General features: G+C 45.4%; 2 protein-coding genes across 2 annotated transcripts; one reads left to right on the plus strand and one right to left on the minus strand.

Annotated features, from left to right (window-relative positions):
• Positions 1–3,331: 3,331 nt before the first annotated feature.
• On the plus strand, positions 3,332–7,957 carry LOC119330411 (mitochondrial outer membrane import complex protein METAXIN-like). The gene is made up of 6 exons (XM_037603520.1): positions 3,332–3,604; positions 5,208–5,557; positions 5,651–5,727; positions 6,238–6,298; positions 6,583–6,748; positions 7,409–7,957. Exons 1-6 carry the CDS (start codon positions 3,424–3,426, stop codon positions 7,585–7,587), a joined length of 1,014 nt encoding a protein of 337 aa, XP_037459417.1. The 5' UTR covers positions 3,332–3,423; the 3' UTR covers positions 7,588–7,957.
• Positions 7,958–10,360: 2,403 nt separating this feature from the next.
• On the minus strand, positions 10,361–13,225 carry LOC119331061. The gene is made up of 3 exons (XM_037604231.1): positions 12,634–13,225; positions 11,882–12,527; positions 10,361–10,901 (listed from the first exon to the last, which is right to left on the minus strand). Exons 1-3 carry the CDS (start codon positions 13,000–13,002, stop codon positions 10,636–10,638), a joined length of 1,281 nt encoding a protein of 426 aa, XP_037460128.1. The 5' UTR covers positions 13,003–13,225; the 3' UTR covers positions 10,361–10,635.
• Positions 13,226–13,488: the final 263 nt, after the last annotated feature.

The following is a 13,488-nucleotide window of genomic DNA, read 5'->3' on the forward strand; positions in this document are numbered from 1 at the left end:
ACTATCCCTCTACATCATGTCATCTTGCTTAAGGCGTTACTCTGTTTTTAACTTAATACTCTAGATGCATGCTGGATAGCGGTCGATGAGTGGAGTAATAGTAGTAGATGTAAGCAGGAGTCGGTCTACTTATCTCGGACGTGATTCCTATATACATGATCATACCTAGATATTCTCATAACTATGCTCAATTCTGTCAATTGCTCAACAGTAATTTGTTCACCCACCGTAGAATACTTATGCTCTTGAGAGAAGCCACTAGTGAAACCTATGGCCCCCGGGTCTCTTTCTCATCATATCAATCTTCATCACTTTATTATTGCTTTGCTTTTTTACTTTGCCTTTTACTTTTCACTTTGCATATCTATATCAAAAATACCAAAAATATTATTTATCATCTCTATCAGATCTCACTTTCATAAGTGACCGTGAAGGGATTGACAACCCCTAAGCGCATTGGTTGCGTTGAGCTATTGTTTTTGTGTAGGTACAAGGGACTCGCGCGTAGCCTCCTACTGGATTGATACCTTGGTTCTCAAAAACTGAGGGAAATACTTACGCTACTTTGCCGCATCATCCTCTCCTCTTCGGGGAAATCCAATGCAGTGCTCAAGAGGTAGCAAGAAGAATTGCTGGCGCCGTTGCCGGGGAGTCTGCGAAAAAGTCAACATACCAAGTACCCATCACAATCCCTATATCCCGCATTACATTATTTGCCATTTGCCTCTCCTTTTCCTCTCCCCCACTTCACCCTTGCCGTTTTATTCGCCCTCTCTCTCTATCCTCCCTCTCTTTCTATTTTCCTCTCTTTGCCCGTTTGCTTTTTATTTGCTCGTGTGTTAGTTTGATTGCTTGTCATTATGGCTAGTCTCATATCTTCTCCGTTGTCTCCCGAGAATGAAGTTCTAAATTTTAAACAAAGGGAGGGAGAAAATCTAAAAGATGCTTGGTATAGAATTTGCAATGCTCAAAATAGATCTACCAGGAAGCAATCTACTTCAGTTCTTCTCCGCAATTTTTATGTAGGTGCTAGTCCTTGGTATGGATATATCCTTGATACCATTACCGGAGGGAATTTCTTGGGTAGCCATACTTTTGATTCTTATAATGCTATGTTAGATTTATTTGGCTCACCACCTCTTTTGGTTAATGGAACTATGTTAACTTTGGAGCATGTTATGCAAAGACTTGAAATTATTGAAAATAAAGTTGCTACCATTGAATTAATTGAAAATCTAGATAAAAAGATCCACAACCAAATTACCCAATATTAAGGCTAGCCTGAACTTGTGAACGAACCACCTTCTTGATTAGTACTTCTCTGTCTCCTTGAATTAAGGCATCAATTTTCTTACAAACATTAATGAAGGGCGAGCGATTCGAGTTGGTTGTGCTTATCAAACTCACAACTTCAGCACAATCTGTGTTAAGCACAATTGGTAATTGAGACCAGGCCATAGCCAGCCAAAGGCCCTCATCACAAGCAACCAATTCAGCCTCAAGTGCACTACAGCAGCTGTAAAGCCAATGGCATGCCGAAAAGATGATCTGTCCCATGTGATCACGAAGAATCATGCCAGCTCCAGCTTCACCATTGGCCCCAACATATGAACCATCCACATCAAGGCTAGCCCACCCAACAGGAGGTGCTTCCCAATGCAGGCTCGCAGGTTTACAACGTCCCACAGTAGGGTGCTGAAGACTAATCACCTGTTTACCTTTCGTGAGGTCGGCATGCGGATATTGGGGTGGATCAACATAAGTGAGTCCACATAACTTCTCAAAAAGTTACAGGACCCAGTAGTAGCCGGCATGGGTTTATCATGTGTTATCTCGTTTCGGACATACCAAACCCTCCAGAGAAGCATCAAAAGCATGAGGCGTTGATATTCAAACAACCGATGGAGTAACTTGAGGATCCATCCAGGTTGAGAGTCACACATTCATATCATCAGTCGGCAACTCCCAGTACTCTCTCATCATCTCCCATAAATTCCGTGCGTGTGGACAGCGATACAGAGCATGCAACGAGTCCTCCCGCTCCATACCACAGAGAGGACATATGTCAAGAATCTCCATGTGGCGATGATGTTTAGAGGCATACGTTGCAAGTGCTTCTCTTGCCAATTTCCAAGCAAACACCTTAACCTTTGGAGGTGCTAAGCTGTTCCAGATCAGTTTCCAGTCAGTTCTCTGACCATCTGGGTGAGAGCTCGAGGCTGTAGTATCTTGCTGATTTCCCATAACAAGGCCTAGATGATAAGCAGTACGCATCGAGAACATACCACGCTTGTCCGGCTGCCAGGCAATAAAATCCTCATCATTTCTGCGTGAAGTTTTGATGTTGAGTATGACTTGTACATCAGCCGGCCAAAAGTGTTGTTTCACCAAATTTGTATTCCAACTTCCATCAACATTAATTTAGTAGGTCCGAGACCCATTTGAGGCGGCATCTTCCACGGGGAGTTACCGGTCTGTAAGAATCCGGCCTTGGCAGCCAGAGGCCTCTCCATATGCGCACTGAAGTCTCATTACCGATCCTCCAGATCACACTCTTTTTGAGGAGCTCAAGACCATGGACAATGGCCGTCCATGTGGGTGAACCATTCGCAGAGAAGACTGTATCAATGAGTGAGCCGGATGGGTAGTATTTGGCGCGCAGGACCTGCGCACACAAACTGTTGGGGTATTGGATTAGTCGCCATGCCTGTCGAGCAAGCATCGCTTGGTTAAACAGACGCATATCATGGAACCCCATGCCACTGCAACTTTTTCGGTCTCATCATGGAATCCCAAGAAATCCAATGTGTACGTCTCTTGCTTTTTTTCGATCCCCACCAGAAGTTGCGGATAAGTCAAGTGAGATCCTCACACACTCCAGCCAGCAGTTTAAAAACGCCTATAACATACGTTGGTATGGCGTGAGCCACCGATTTAATCAATGGTTCTTTCCCTCCTTGCGACACACTATCACCCCGTTTAATCAACCTCTTGGATAGGCTAGCCTGCAAGCTCTGGAACTTTTGATGATCAGTATGCCAGAAAATAACACAATATGTCCCCGCAAAAAAAAGGAAAAAGAAAAGAACAAAATATGAAGTCCAGAAAGTTTCTGTCTTTTTTTTGAGTGGTAAAAGAAAGTTTCTGTCTGTCAGACTTTACGGTCGGAAACTCTTTTCTTCGAGAACACGGTGGGAAAGTCCTTCACGGCCGCCGACTCGGTCGGCGTCACGCCGTTTGGGCCTGGCTGAGCCCATGAGCCCAAAATCTAACGGAGCGGCGAAATAAGAAGAGAGCAGGCCGGCAGTAGGAGACGACGAGAGGCGCCGCATAAAACTTTTTTTCCTGTTTCCCCAAGCCCCCCTCGCTGTTTCCCCGAAACCCGAACCAAACCCCTTCCGCAAGCTCCCCACCCTCCCGGCGATGGCATCGGCGACGACGGCGGCGGCGGAGTGGGAGGCCGCGGCGCGGAAGACGCTGGTGGCGCGGAAGCCCGGCTTCGGGCTCCCCACCGCCTGCCCGACCTGCCTCCCCGTCCTCCTCTACCTCCGCATGTCCCAGGTCCCCTTCGACATCCACGTCGACTCCCGCTTCCCCGACGCCGGTGAGCCCCCGCCCCCGCCTCCCCCGCGCCCCTGTTTCCTCGCGTGGGCTGTGTGAGCTAAGATCCCTCTGATCCAAGCATCCCCCCGCCTGGGTGTCGTCGCTTAGGATTGAGTCTGAATTGTTGACTGTGCTAGGTTCTGTGTCTGGGTCGCGTGAGAGGATTTTGCTTTGCTTGGCGAGGCATATGTGCTTCGAATCCTTTGCGATTGAGCTGATGTATCCCGTGTAGGTCCTCAGGTCTGCAGAGATCAGGCACGCTGATCCGTGGGATGCCTGCTCGCCTCTGCATGTCTGGTACTAGGTCCGGATCCAAGTTTTAGTGCTCATTAAAGGACTTATCCAGTTTGATTAGACAAGTGTGAAGCCGTACACATGAAAGTAAGTAGAAGCGGGTTTCTAAACACAATGAGTAAGCAAAAGTCCGAACCAAATCAAGCAATAGTTGCATAGATATGTCTGTTTCTGATGAACTAGTATGTAATCCTACCAAGGAACTTACTCAGGCAATAATGTAGTTGGCGGATAACTGAATGTGCTAAGCAGTGCAGTTTCATAGACTGCTACCTAGCCTGGCTTCGGACTCTAGTTTTGTAGCTTCAAGCCGAAACTTATTAGCTGTACTGAATGTTAGATTGCTCCAGTTATGTGTTTGTGTAACCTTTTTTATTTGTGTAACTACATCTTTCCAAAATTCATGCATTTGAGGGGCATTTTTTCGTTTCATATGGGATGCGTTTGACTCCTCTGAAAGATCTACTGAGCCTGTTATTGTTGACATCGGTACTGTATAGGGCATATGCTTGGATGAATGGCGCAGCTAAGGTTATTCATGCAAATGACTCGTAATTGCAATGTTATTTATTTGCTACCGATAAAAAAGAAGACGAAATACATCATCATACATCTATCTGGAACATAGCAAGACAATATTCGCCCTAATTCATGAGTACATCCTAGAAACTAGGTTAGAGGTGAGGACAAAGCGTGGCACCACGTCGGTGGGTGGGTGGCAGTGTGGTGCCAATGGTGATTGAATAATGACAGATTGGAAGCGAATCAGCAGCATACAGGGTTGGATGGTCACCGTTAGCTCCATTTGTCTTGCCTCACAGCTTCCCCCTTTCTTTCCATATCCTTTCCAGCAATGTTGGCACCAAAGCCATAGCTGGGCAGGGTCAATGAGATCCACACCCACCAGGGACAGTCCCTGTGCAATCATGCACTAGGCAAGATGTACATAGGTGGCTAACTTGATAGAGGGGAGGCTAGAATACATCCTTCCCATACTGTGGGGATGGATGGAATTGAAAGAGAGTCAGCAGAAAGATTGAATGATCAGGGAGAGAGCTAGGATATATTTTGGTGCAGTAAACAGGGGAGTTCTACTATAGCAGCTAGTGAGGGGGGAAGAAACTTACCATGGGCCAGGGTCTGTCATCAGCAGTACAACAAAGGGATAAAATATGGACAAAAGAAAGAAGAAATGTCCTACCACTATGCTCTTTCTAATACAGTACTATAAACTAGAGACTTGTTTTCCTAAAATTTGCTAAGCATATATACTGCTCTTCTGCCCTTACATCTTGGTCTTTATTCCACAGATCACATACCATATATTGAATTTGGCGAGTGTGTCGCATTCAACAATGAGAATGGAGGAGTAATTGAGTATCTCAGGGAGGAGAAAATTGTTGACTTGACCTCAAAACACCCAAGCGTTTCTTACTCTGATGTACTATCCACAAAGGCCATGATTTCGACCTGGCTTGCTGATGCTCTGCAATACGAACTTTGGTTGGCAAATGATGGGGCTCATGGGAGCATTGCACGAGACATCTACTTTTCTGATCTCCCCTGGCCTATTGGAAAGGTACTCCACTGGAAGAAAATTAGAGATGTGAAGCGACTAATGGATATAACAAAGCTTAATGCTGCAGAAAAAGAAGAGGAGGTTACTACTTCTGTACTCATGACTTTTACGTTCCTTATTTTTGGTCACGCACTAGTAGCTTATGGCATACTTGTAATTTCTTGTTTTGAACAGATATACCGGAAGGCTACTGCTGCTTATGATGCTTTATCTACGAAATTAGGGGATCAATCCTTTCTTTTCGACGATAGGTATATTATTGTTTTTCTTATGTTTTGGTTTATATGCGATGTATTGAATTGTATTAGGGGTTCATATTCTGATACATAAGAGTTATATAGGAATCGAAATAATCTTTTATTTTCTTTTGTGAAAAGAAATGGATTACATTGAAGTAGTAAAGCTATCCGAATTTGAATAGTAGCTGAGAAAGAATCACAATAAATTGAAAAACTTTCATACGATCCGGTCCACCCCCCAGCTGGGAGGCATCTACCTCATCCCGATCACAGGGAGATGCTCATCATGAGAGAGAGAGGGGGGGGGGAGGGTCCAGAAAGAATGAAATGCATAGCGGACCATCCTTTTTTTGTGGCATGGTCTCTGATTTATGGAAGTCGAAATCCAGGCTGCCTCGTTGAAAGATGTCCCGAACCACTAGTCGATTGAGCATTTTGATTATTTGTGGCTCTTCATATGTTTATCTTAAATTGATGTAACATTTGCAGGACACTAACCATTCTATACTTTGAATTCTGCAGCCCTACAGATGCTGATGCTCTTTTGCTTGGACATGTTCTTTTTGTCCTTAATGCATTACCTGTGAGTTGCCCTCAGCCTTGAATGCTCAGCTTTGCTTCTATCCAAATGAAGTTCAGTATACATGAACATTCAGTTACAGAATCTAAAACATGAATGCACATTGATATTCAATAATAATCTGCACGTAACCCTGGAAGCATGAGTCATGGAGTGCACTTCTCAAATGCATCATATGTTAATAGTTCTTTGTATGCTTTTTTTTTTTGCGTTAACTAGCTGTAAAACACATTCTCCAACCCATGAGTTGTGTTTTGACTGACTTCCTGGCATGTTCTGCTTCTTAGGCTACATCTATGCTGCGAAGCTATTTGCAGAACTATGACAACTTGGTAAAGTATGCCGAGGATATCAAGGTCCAATTGGTGGAAGTTGGCTCATCATCAGCAGGATCAGCTTCATCTGATATGCCATCATCATCCACGCCCAGGAAAACATCATCTTCTGGACAAAGTAAGTTAATGCATTTCTCTGTTATAGTACTTCAGACCATAAAGTGCATCTCTACTAGTTCTCATATTTGTTGATTGGTTAATATTGGGAACATGTGCTCCTAGTTATTTATCTGTTCATGGATATAAATATCTTTTTTGTTAGTTTCATGTTCTGAGATTGTGTTAACAGCGATTGCTAGTTAAAAATACTCCCTCCGTCCCAAAATAAGTGACTCAACTTTGTACTAGCTTTAGTACAAAGTTGAGTCACTTATTTTGGGACGGAGGGAGTACTTCATTTGATAAGCTTCCATTGCTGTGTTCCAATGGAGATAGTGTTAACAGGCACTTGCATGTATACTCATTTGGGATACAAGTTGAAAATGAGTATTTTATAGTTATACATTGCTCAGCCCTCACATACTGCAAGAGCTCCACCAGTGATTGCATAAATGCAATTTGTGGCACGTCATGTACAATGAATACCTTTAGGTATACTTTGTGTTGGAGACTTTGGCCTAACAATGTTCACTTGAAACGGAGATAAATGAGATGGTAATATGGAGACAAATCCAACCAAAACAATATTCTTTGCCGTTGCACCTCTATATCTCTCTTACATTCTGCACTTTTGAAGCATTTACCGTCTTTGAGTTCTTATGAACCTGATTGTTTCTAGGTTACAAGCCGAAACCCAAAGCTAAGAAGGAGCGGACAGAGGAGGAGAAGAAAGCTAGGCGAAGAACAAAGTACTTCCTCGCGGCGCAACTCATCTCGGTTCTCGCCTTCCTGTCCATCATGGGTGGGGTCGATGGTTCCGAGCTAGACGATGACTACGATATGGAATACGAAGATTAAAACCCTCCCTTTCTTACACTAGAAGAAGATTCTTTCTGAAGGTCTAATTCGCTGCAGCGCTGGCTGTGGACTGTGGTGCTTCGGGAATTTGTTTCCCTTTGCTGGTCAGGGGGACGTATGGTAGCTAGGAGGGAAATACACTGAGTTGGTTAGCGGCCGGCCGTTCCATGATTGCCGATGTGAAGCATCCATTGCTTCCAAGTTTTGTATGGCTTCATGGAAAGCTACTTGAGCGTCTTTGGAAGTCGTTTTTTGGATTTGCCCTCTGTCTAACTAAATAATGAGCTTGGTTGGAAGTGAACGTCATTTTTGTTTCTTTTTAATATGTACAATTGTTGCCGGTAAGAAAAGAAAATTGTTTTTGCCGCCCTCTCTAGGTTTCTTATCCAGTAACGATGACATAATATTTCCCTCTGTTAACAGAGGAGGCAACCCGGGTGGGGCATTAGGGATCAGATCCGAAGAACTACCTTGATCAGCATCTAAATAAGGCTGGAGCTGGGATTATGTGTTGACCACTTTATTGCTGTGAAACATCACATCAGACTTTCTTTGGCAAAACCGCGAGCAATTACCTAACTATTATTTCTGTCATTATTTTACTTCATGTGATGCATATTGTGGCAAAATCGTCTTTGATGGGTTGTCCTGGATAGGCGCTTTCTTAGCAGTGGATGGATGTGAGGACGGGACGTCGACCCGTTGACTGGGCAGCTGAGGTTGCTGCCAGCCCACCCGAGTTCGAGTCCCGGCATGGACGCGTGGTGCTCACGGAGTTTGAGTTCCGGCATAGACGCGTGGTGCTCACGAAGTTTCTTCTATAAAGAAAAGCCAACGAGGGTTAGCTTTTGGGTTGGTTTCATTTTTTTTACAGTGGATGTCAACCGAAGTCCGATCAAATAAGGGCCTCCAACCAAAATGTTTACTTATATTTCTTCTGTTATATATTCACTTCCCGATGTGGAAATTGTTTGCCTCATAACTTAACGTTCATTCAAAGTATTTTATGGTGGCCTCTGCATTCGATACGTTCTGTTTCTGGGCCAAACCCTGAACTGAAGCAACCATTAGAATAATCATGCAGGCCGACGGCGTTCATGCTCCGTTGTTTAATTTAATAAAAAATGCTAACCAGCAAACGTTCGCTGGGAGGGGCGATAAATGGAACGTCTGCTGACTTCTCTGGATAACACGGTCCTTTTATATCACGGTTATTAAGGCAACAATAATTAGCTTATTAGTGTTAAAAACACTCTTTTTTTTGCGGGGTAGTGTTAAAAACATTCTTATATTATGAGACACAGGAAGTACTATATAAACGGATGCTGTGGCGGACGCATACGCCTGCATCCTACATTAGAAGCTTCCTGTAAAGAATCCACCGAAACAGAGGAGAGGGGCAAGGAGTCACAACAAGAGGAACATCCTCATGGGGCGCAACTTATGGCATGAAGCAAGCAGCAAAGAATGGACAACACGTATTTAGCATGGAGACGGAGGGTGGCCGCTCATGCGTTCCAACTGCTCCTTGTTCCTCTCGATCACCGCCGCACTGCATCACGGGAGGAGACCGGAGGCGGCAAGCCAAGCCACCATCCGTGCACGCCCGCACGGTATGCGGAAGTTTCACGACAGATTTGTGACCACCAAACCCTGCATTATTTTTCCTTCTTTTTTCTTTTTTTACGATTCACGATGAACTACGTACCAAACGTCCAAACCCGGCTTGAATCTCACACTTGTAGGACATTGATTCAGCCACACCTGAAAAATTAGAGGGATAATAAAGAGTTAAGGACTAAGCATATTTTCACCAGGAATAGTACCACCCAAGAGTTTCCATTAACTCGTGTGCACAAACCGTCCATTCTTAATAATGTATACAACCATTTTTAACTTTGAAAAACTGCCCGTTCTTCTTCCTTTTCTTTTTTGAAACTACTGTAGTGTGAAAAAACGACGTTATACTATGGGACGAGCGGAGTACATAATTGATTCTAATTATGTGCGTGCTGACTATCATGTTTCCAGCTGGATCTGTGCCACCAAAAGTTTTCCTTTTCATTTAAAGAAGGTACTTTTAGTAGACTATGTTTCAATAAACTCGTGTGCACAAACTGTAGCGCATATTCTTCTTTGAACTGCAGTTGATGCTAATTATGTGTGTGTGATGTTAACTTTTCATGGATGCTCTTGCACGTTCGATTAATTAAACGAAACCAACCTTAATTCGTAGCAGAGACTGAGACTTGCAGGTTCGTGTGGGACACGGATCCTCTGACGTGGCTAACCCTGCCTTACCCTGCCTTTGGGTCGCTGACAAGTGGGCCTCACGCTTGGTGGGACCCATGTGTCAGTGTCTCAATGGCAGGTTAGCCAACGTCAGGGGATCCTCGTCCGTTCGTGTGCGTGCGTACGTATGTGTGGCAGCAGGCTATTATGCCTTGTATCTCTTTGATGTTACATTACGAGTTAATAGAACCGTCATTTTTCGAAGAAGAAAAATGGCATAGAGTCCACGACAAAGTTGAATACGTTAGGCGTTTCTTCTAATCTTTATTTCTTAACCCTACACATGTTTCAACTCGAAGACACTCGAACTCATAACAGTCAGTTTAGACATAAAAAGTCTTAGCTGCTTTTCTTTCAAGGACAAAAACTCGATAAGTATTTGAGATCCTTGTGGAATTTTGGTTGAATTGTATGGAATGGCTTACTTCGGGTCATCATAACTGAAAGGAAGTCAAATGACATGGAACATCTTGCTCCATGATTCGCATAAACAACTTTTGATCGCCCGGTTGTGTCTGGGCCTTTGGATCTAACTTTTTGGATGATTATTTAAACTCTTTAATAAAGAAAGATGTATGTCTCGCCCGCAGAGGCACAAGGTTTAACCTCCATTTCGACCAAAAGAAAGAAAGGTACTTAAAGACATCCAAAAAGGTTGCATCAAAACAGACCCCTCATAATGGTTTTTGCTTGTCAAGATCACCATATATAGAATGCCTCGAGTCCTGATCATGATGTGAGGTAGATCGATCTTTGTTAGCAGATGCCGAACATGTTGTTCCACTGGCAGGCCCCGTCGAGGACCCAGTCTTGCTCCGATGAGATGATCGGGAGATGATCCACAGTGAGGTTGACGTTGTGGTCTTCACCACCATGCTGCGAGATCGAGCCGCCGGAGTGGTTGGGCGCATCGGCCTGTGCTGTGGGCTCCGTCATAGAGAAGGCCTTGGGTATAATCATGTCGAAGAGTGTGCCGATGTCATCGTCATCTTTGAGTAATCCACCCTCCGATTTGTTGCCACCTGGATGGAGCTGAACTAGTTAGCAAAACAAGCCATGATCTATCAAGCTAGTAACACAATGTAGTCAGTTTCCTCAAAAAGAAAACACAATGTAATCTCTTTCCTAGTGCATTGTACTATATTTCATGCTAGTTGGAAGCTGAGGTGTTTAAATTAATTAATACTGCCGATTTGATTCTGTCCTGCACTACCAAAGCTAGCAAGATCGATCATGAGCCTGTCTAGTAAATCTCCTGAAAGTAGTGCTAGCAAGATATGATCACGTTTACATTGATTGATTGGTTATGTTAATTTCGGAATTAGTTATATAGAAAGAGTAACATGACGTGTTGCTACGGGAGCTAACCAGCAATGATAAAACAGCAAAACAGGAGCATGAATCTGCATCGGATTGGATTAGGTATGTAGTAAAGCAGTACAATTGGAGAAGAAAAAGGGAAAGGGAAATAATAAAGGTAATAAAGTACTTGGCAAAATATATAAAGCAAACGTAATCATCGAACAAAGATTAAAAGTAGTCACTGTCTTGCAAGGAGTAACTAAAGATATATATCCTATGTACTATCAAAAGTAGTACCTGCAGCCTGCACTTGTGTACTAACCTTAAAACTATCAACCAAAACAAAAAGGTTATTTCAGATTTTGCCCAACTCCTTTTACCTTAACATAAATAATTTTCCTAATGAAAACAAACTAAAGTGTAAAGTTCTAGAATAATCTAGCAAGTTTTGTTTTGCTTTTCAAGAAGTAGGTAGTAGAATTTGGCAAGAAAACAAATATAGTGTTTTTTTAGGAGAAACAAATGGAGAATTTGGAAGCCCGAACAAAAAGGTTTTCGTCTGCTAATCTATGCTTCACATCATAATCATGACCATGTTTTTTGTTCTCTTCTCCAACAAAGCAACAGATTAAAAAAGGTTCGGATGCTTCCGAGGAATGGAAAATGTGAGAAATGCTTCACGCGCGACAGCACCACTCACCACTGGCGCCGTCCTGCTCGGCGTGGCCGCTCACGTGCCTCGGCGGCTCGATCTTGATGGCATCGTGCAGCTCCTGCAGCATCGCCTCGAGGTTCTGCTGATCCTCGCCCAGGCCGCCGCCGTGGTTGTCCGTGGCTGCGACTGCGGCCAGTGACGCCGGGCGCAATTGGCATGAAGGGAGCTCCGCCTTGGCCCCCGGAGACGGAGAGAGAGGAGTGAACCGGGTCCGGTTGCCGCCGGGCAGGCGGTGGCCCAACGAGAGCTCCGGCGTCGTCGGCGACACGGGCGATGAATGCGGAAACTGGAAGTAGCGCGCGTTGCGTGCGAACGACGGCTTCACCCACGGGGAAGACGGCGCGGAGAAGGGCGTCTGGGCGAGGAACTGCACCGGCCGGTTGGCCATGGCGAGCTGCCCGGCAAGGTCGAGCGGCGGCGGGCGGGCGCTGGTGTACCCCGCATCGGTGGCGTCCAGGACATTGCTTCCCGCTGATTGCTGCGGGGGCGAGAAGTCGGCGTACCGGCAGCGCTTGGTGATCGCGAGCTGGAGCTGCACCTCCGGCGGGTACATGGGCAGACCGGCGCGCTGCCTCCGCTTGGCCCTCGTGTTCCAGTAGTTCTTGATCTCGTTGTCGGTCCTTCCCGGAAGCTATGGACGTACGAGCACAAGCATCAAGAGTCAAATTCGACAAATCTGCCATTAATGGACTGCTGGAGATCTAAAGGAGCAGGGATGGAGAAATGCTGATGCTTACATGGGTGGCCATGCGGGCCCACTTGTTGCCGAGCTGGGCGTGGAGCTGCGCGACGAGGAGCTCCTCGTCCGGCGAGAAGGCACCCTTCTTGAGGTTGGGGCGGAGGTGGTTGGTCCAGCGCAGCCGGCAGCTCTTGCCGCAGCGCAGGAGCCCGGTGATGCGCTGCACGGCGTTCCAGTTGCCCTCGCCGTGCTGCCGCACGTGGTTCACCAGCAGGGCGTCTTCCGCCGTCGTCCACGGCCCCTTCTTCAGCACCACCGGCGTGGCCTCCTCCTCCCCCTCTTCCATCTGCTCCACCTCCTCATCAAGATTGTCTGCCGCCGCCGCCGCCGCCGCCACCTGCTCCTCCTCCAGTGATGTCGCGTCCATAGGCGGCGCCAGGGAAGGACGGAGGAGGTAGAAAGATACGGTTGTTTGTTTGGGGAAGGTGGCAGGGAGTGGGGAGGAAGGGGGCGCAGGAGGGTAGATTTAAGCCAAAGTTTGCTAAAATTGGAGGGGCAGGGGTTTTCGGCTTGTGTGTGGTTTGCAAGTGGTTTTTAAAGGCGAAAGAACGGTGACACCGTAGTGGCTATCTATGCTCACCGTATTTCTGTTTGGGGTTCCCTTTTTAAGCATGGATTTTCCACATCCAGCTGGACGTTCACGGACTTATGTTGATTATCTGTTATGCATCGGACAACAAATATAATATTTAGACATTTACAACTTAAGATTTCAGCATTTAAGCAAAGTCTTAGTTATCTCGATCATCTGTTACGCATCTGACAACAAATATAATACTTAGGCATTTACGACTTAAGATTCGAGCACTTAAGCAGCCGAGTCAAATAGTTATCTTTGACCATCTGCTACGCA

The sequence above is a fragment of the Triticum dicoccoides genome, chromosome 7A (assembly GCF_002162155.2).
Source record: "Triticum dicoccoides isolate Atlit2015 ecotype Zavitan chromosome 7A, WEW_v2.0, whole genome shotgun sequence".
Lineage (NCBI taxonomy): Eukaryota > Viridiplantae > Streptophyta > Magnoliopsida > Poales > Poaceae > Triticum > Triticum dicoccoides.

Bases quoted from the DNA above. Each gene is read 5' to 3' on its own strand.
- LOC119331061 (XM_037604231.1), bottom strand. From the start codon at position 13,002: ATGGACGCGACATCACTGGAGGAGGAGCAGGTGGCGGCGGCGGCGGCG. The intron at 12,528-12,633 runs GTAAGCATCAGC...GTACGTCCATAG, and splicing joins GGGCCCGCATGGCCACCCAT to CTTCCGGGAAGGACCGACAA. The intron at 10,902-11,881 runs GTGAGTGGTGCT...AGCTCCATCCAG, and splicing joins CGAGCAGGACGGCGCCAGTG to GTGGCAACAAATCGGAGGGT.
- LOC119330411 (XM_037603520.1), top strand. From the start codon at position 3,424: ATGGCATCGGCGACGACGGCGGCGGCGGAGTGGGAGGCCGCGGCGCGG. The intron at 3,605-5,207 runs GTGAGCCCCCGC...TTTATTCCACAG, and splicing joins CTCCCGCTTCCCCGACGCCG to ATCACATACCATATATTGAA. The intron at 5,728-6,237 runs GTATATTATTGT...TGAATTCTGCAG, and splicing joins TCCTTTCTTTTCGACGATAG to CCCTACAGATGCTGATGCTC.